Here is a 6,000-nt window from a genome sequence, read left to right as displayed (position 1 = left end):
AAACATTTTTACTGATTGTAAAATTGTAAAAGTTTTTGGACCAAGATTGAACTGACAAAAAGACCTAAAAGAACAACATGGGCTAAAATAACCATCACTGCAGTTTATTAATTTACTTAAAAAACTCAGGTAGATACCAAGGAAAACATAACATTAACATATGTTAAACTGAAACGTATAATACAATACAAAGAAAGTTTTAGCAGACGAATTTGTCAAGCATCCACCCCCTTTCCTTCACAGTATATTTAAAAAAAAGTTATGCAGTAACTCAGTTTAGAAACATTATTGTTGAATTAATGTCAAAGAGATGTCAAAGAGATGTCAAACAGATAGATTTTTTAAAAATAAAAGTTTAGGCAAAGAGATGTGTACTGCCTGAGAGTGAGAACTGCTGAAAAGGGGGAGGGGTTGATAAGACAAACTGTTTAATTTCTGTTTCCGTTCATTGGTAAACTCATGTGGGAATGCAATGTATGTGATTGTTTTAATATTAAGTGATTCTAAAACCTTATTGTAATACACCGACATGGGGCTTGGGAGAAATGTTCTATAAATCTGCATGCCTTCAATTTAATTATTAAAAAAAATAGCATACATGTATGTGCCAGATCAGCAAGACAATATCAGTACATGACAAGTCCTTTTCTTTCATCCTTTTAGACAAAGTTCACAAAATGAGTAACTATGAAAGGTTTGGAGAAGACCAAGCATCAAATGCTCATACTTCTGTTGATCTGCAGGCTGTGGATGATACATCATCTAATATTAAAGATGTCCACATTAAAGTTGACAAAGACCAAGATGACATAGGAACCTTGAAAATATACTCCACAGAAACAAAACAAGGTGTTGAATATATTGATGATCCATCAGCCAAACAACAGCTTTCCCTCAGTCAGTAAGAATTTCATTGTCTATATTATAATTTGTACAAAGGATTCATTATTGAAGGGTAATAGTTTTTGTAAATTTTAAGGGTTAAGGCCCATGGAGAACCACAATTGCAAGTACATGTATGAAAAATACTATATTCCTCATTCTTTGTAAATCTTTACCACATACTCAAATAATTTCACAGTAATAAGTATTTGTATATATGAATGATATAAAAAGTGCATGTACAGTAGTTGTCGTTTGTTTATGTAATATATACGTGTTTCTCGTTTCTCGTTTTGTTTATATAGATTAGACCGTTGGTTTTCCCGTTTGAATGGTTTTACACTAGTAATTTTGGGGCCCTTTATAGCTTGTTGTTCGGTGTGAGCCAAGGCTCTGTGTTGAAGGCCGTTCTTTAACCTATAATGGTTTACTTTTTAAATTGTTTCTTGGTTGGAGAGTTGTCTCATTGGCACTCACACCACATCTTCCTATATCTATGATGCATGTATGTCATGAATATATTTTGCATTAGAAATATTATAAATATATAAATAAATAAGTATTGCTTCAGATCATGTTTCCTATCATAAGTTACATGTATGGTGTACATAATATTATTTAAAAATAATTACCGACCACTATAAAGAGAGTAACAGAAAAACTGGTGAAGTTGTTATGTAAATGTAAATAATTTTGTTTTGCATATTTGTAGATCATTACAAGCCTCTGTAAAAAGAGTAATAGAACATCCTGTGTTCCGTATTGTGTTGATGTTACTGATATTATTGGACTTCACCTTGGTTATTATAGACTTAGCTGGTTCTCAGTGTAGCAGTGATGATACTTTAGAGAATATATCACATGTTATCATCAGTCTCTTCCTCCTGGAAGTCTTTGCTAGATTGTTTTATGAAGGGTAAGAAGTTCTTAGATAATTCATATGCAATGTAGCACCATATATATAGACAATCAAACAGTTATATATATATATGAGACAATATCTGAAAAAGTCGATTTTCCATGTCCCCAATTATTTTTTTATTCAACCATCTTTTTTGAAAATTTCAAGTTTCAGTATAAACTAAATTATATAATGCACCAACCCCTGACAATTAAACACTCATTCTTATATTTCTTCTAATAAAATGTTGTAATTTAAAGGTTCAACCCCCCCTAAAATCATGTTGTCCCCTGTGTTTTTTGGAAAACTAAATCATTCAAATAATATCCAAATTTATTAAATAGGCGTCCCATTCTCACATATATGATAAATTATATAATAAACTTGCCCCTAATTTGTCTTTTTATATTATAACTAGAGCATGTAATAAAATTTTGCAAATTTTAAGAGAAAAAAAATTTGTCCCCAGGGGTGATTTCCCTCCTGTTACCACTAGGTCTTTTTTACCTGTGGAAACGTTTACAAGACCAAGAGTTATTTTCCCATTATGTATTTTGAAGAGCATCTTTTTCTGAATGTATTAGTACAAAGAAATAGATGGAAAGGCAGCCAGGTTTGAAAATTCAAGCCCATCCAAGGTATGAATTTATAGAAAAATACTTTATGGTGTTCTATCCTGTTATAGCCTTTTTTTACACTTTCTGAGAATAATTTTAAGTGTGCACCACAACATTAGGTGTGTTTTTATGTCATCTTTTTAAATGTTATATGTCACAGGAAATACACTTACATTTAATGTGATAAAAGGACAAAAACTATCGCGTAATTCCTTTCTGTTATGTTCTGTCATGTTACCAGATAAAAAGTAACAGCATAACCATCATCAGTAACAGGAAGGATGCTAATGACAATTTCAAAGTTTATCTACTATATGCCAACCATTTCATTTAATTTATGTTATCACCACCTTATCAAATAAATTTCAAAATAATACACAGTTTATTGAATAAATAAATAGGGGTTTTCCCTTTGATAACAGCAGAGAACATTGTGCAATTCTAGTATAGTAGATAGTAACAGCAAGGAATTTATTTTAGAATTTTTCATTACCTAGGCAGATTTTTCATCTTGCAAATACAGTTTCAAAGGATAAATGACATTGTTTGCTGTTATCTTCCAATTGTGACCAATCTATAATGATGTATTTTTCTTAAACTTTAAAATAAAGCAGAAAAATCCTTTCTGTTACCAACTCTATCCTGTTACCGTTGTCCTGTTACTCAAGACTCTTTCATGTTACCGACATATTTGACTATATTTAAGTATATTTCTAAACCTTTTGTATTGCAAATGCTAAAATCAATAATTGGCATTTGATAAACTATTGCAGGATATATAGTTTACCACAAATAATGTCTTAAACTTATTCCTTATTCCCATTAGAAACTTTTTAAAATTGGTTCACTTTGGTAACAGGAAAGAACTGGATTTTGTTTTTACCATTTTTAGCTCACCTGGCCCGAAGGGCCAAGTGAGCTTTTCTCATCACTTGGCGTCCGTCGTCCGTTGTCGTCGTCGTCCGTCGTCGTTAACTTTTACAAAAATCTTCTCCTCTGAAACTACTGGGCCAAATCAAATCAAACTTGGCCACAATCATCATTTGGGTATCTAGTTTAAAAAATGTGTGGCGTGACCCGGTCAACCAACCAAGATGGCAGCCACAGCTAAAAATAGAACATAGGGGTAAAATGCAGTTTTTGGCTTATAACTCAAAAACCAAAGCATTTAGAGCAAATCTGACATGGGGTAAAAATGTTTATCAGGTCAAGATCTCTCTGCCCTGAAATTTTCAGATGAATCGGTCAATCGGTTGTTGGGTTGCTGCCCCTGAATTGGTAATTTTGAAGAAATTTTGCTGTTTTTGGTTATTATCTTGAATATTATTATAGTTAGAGATAAACTGTAAACAGCAATAATGTTCAGCAAAGTAAGATCTACAAATAAGTCAACATGACCAAAATGGTGAGTTGACCCGTTTAGGAGTTATTGCCCTTTATAGTCAATTTTTAACCATTTTTCGTTAATTAAAGTAATCTTTTACAAAAATCTTCTCCTCTGAAACTACTTGGCCAAATTAATCCAAACTTGGCCACAATCATCTTTGGGGTATCTAGTTTAAAAAATGTGTGGCGTGACCTGGTCAACCAACCAAGATGGCCGCCATGGCTAAAAATAGAACAAAGGGGTAAAATGCAGTTTTTGGCTTATAACTCAAAAACCAAAGCATTTTGAGGAAATCTGACATGGGGGTAAAAATGTTTATCAGGTCAAGATCTATCTGCCCTGAAATTTTCAGATGAATCGGTCAATTGGTTGTTGGGTTGCTGCCCCTGAATTGGTAATTTTGAGGAAATTTTGCTGTTTTTGGTTATTAACTTGAATATTATTATAGATAGAGATAAACTGTAAACAGCAATAATGTTCAGCAAAGTAAGATTAACAAATAAGTCAACATGACCAAAATGGTCAGTTGACCCGTTTAGGAGTTATTGCCCTTTATAGTCAATTTTTAACCATTTTTCGTAAATTAAAGTAATCTTTTACAAAAATCTTCTCCTCTGAAACTACTAGGCCAAATTAATCCAAACTTGGCCACAATCATCTTTGGGGTATCTAGTTTAAAAAATGTGTGGCGTGACCCGGTCAACCAACCAAGATGGCCGCCACGGCTAAAAATAGAACATAGGGGTAAAATGCAGTTTTTGGCTTATAACTCAAAAACCAAAGCATTTTGAGAAAATCTGACATGGGATAAAAATGTTTATCAGGTCAAGAACTATCTGCCCTGAAATTTTCAGATGAATCGGTCAATCGGTTGTTGGGTTGCTGCCCCTGAATTGGTAATTTTGAGGAAATTTTGCTGTTTTTGGTTATTATCTTGAATATTATTATAGATAGAGATAAATTGTAAACAGCAATAATGTTCAGCAAAGTAAGATCTACAAATAAGTCAACATGACCAAAATGGTCAGTTGACCCCTTTAGGAGTTATTGCCCTTTATAGTCAATCTTTAACCATTTTTCATAAATCTAAGTAATCTTTTACAAAATCTCCACTGAAACTACTAGGCCACAATCATCTTTGGGGTATCTAGTTTGAAAAATGTGTCCGATGACCTGGCCATTCAACCAAGATGGCCGCCACGTCTAAAAATAGAACATAGGGGTAAAATGCAGTTTTTTGCTTATAACTATGAAACCAAAGCATCTAGAGCAAATCTGACAAGAAGTTAAATTGTTAATCAAGTCAATATCTATCTGCCCTGAATTTTTCAGATGAATTGGACAACTGGTTGTTGGGTTGCTGCCCTCCAATTGGTAATTTTTAAAGAAATTTTGCCGTTTTTGGTTATCTTGAATACTATTATAGATAGCGATAAACTGTAAACAGCAATAATGTTCAGCAAAGTAAGATCTACAAATAAGTCAACATGACCTAAATGGTCAATTGACCCCTTAAGGAGTTATTGCCCTTTATAGTCAATTTTTAACAATTTTCATTAATTAGGTAAATTTATGTAAATTTTTACCAAATATAGTTCTCTGTTACTAATGGGCAAAGGTCATGATAGATATAATTGTAAGAAGCAAAATCTTTCAGTAAAGTAGGAACTTCAAACACATCACCATCACCAAAATACAATTTTGTCATGAATCCATTTGTGTCCTTTGTTTAATATGCACATAGACCAAGGTGAGCGACACAGGCTCTTTAGAGCCTCTAGTTAAAATAGCCATTGTTTTCTTATTAAACAATTGTTTTAATTACAGACAACAGTTCCTAGATCTACAATGTGTGTTCTTCGATTCGTGCTATTAAAATACCGGGTCTAAAAAAAATTTGTTTTGTTTTTTCCCATTGCCAAAAAATCGATATATCATCCTAACAATTTTTCTTCCTATAGGCATAAACATATGTATCGGAATTGTTCATTGGTGGAATAATTTATGTTTTGTCCCGTTAATTGATGCTTCTATGTTAAAAATGTGACTTGTAATAAATTTCTTAACCACTTATAAAGTAGTGGTACAAACTTCAAATAATTACTTCATAATAATTGTGGGGCTGGTTCTAATTACTGTTTACTTTCTATTTATTATCCCATAGCAATTAAAGCAGACTCTGCTATTCTTACAAATGTATATACTACATGAAT

At 32.5% G+C, this 6,000-nt stretch overlaps 1 protein-coding gene across 1 annotated transcript in view; it reads left to right on the top strand.

The window, feature by feature from the left end:
* Positions 1 to 6,000, top strand: part of LOC134697365 (phosphatidylinositol 3,4,5-trisphosphate 3-phosphatase TPTE2-like) — a 30,989-nt gene continuing 24,989 nt past the window's right edge. The window contains exons 1-3 of the mRNA XM_063559598.1: positions 1 to 129; positions 664 to 901; positions 1,595 to 1,798. Of these exons, the coding sequence (XP_063415668.1) occupies positions 678 to 901; positions 1,595 to 1,798 (428 nt within the window). The 5' untranslated portion in view covers positions 1 to 129; positions 664 to 677. The remainder of the gene's footprint in view (positions 130 to 663; positions 902 to 1,594; positions 1,799 to 6,000) is intronic.

Source organism: Mytilus trossulus, chromosome 14 (assembly GCF_036588685.1).
Source record: "Mytilus trossulus isolate FHL-02 chromosome 14, PNRI_Mtr1.1.1.hap1, whole genome shotgun sequence".
NCBI classification, from domain to species: domain Eukaryota; kingdom Metazoa; phylum Mollusca; class Bivalvia; order Mytilida; family Mytilidae; genus Mytilus; species Mytilus trossulus.
Note: the sequence above shows the minus strand (reverse complement) of the source record. Positions and strands in the feature narration are given on the sequence as shown.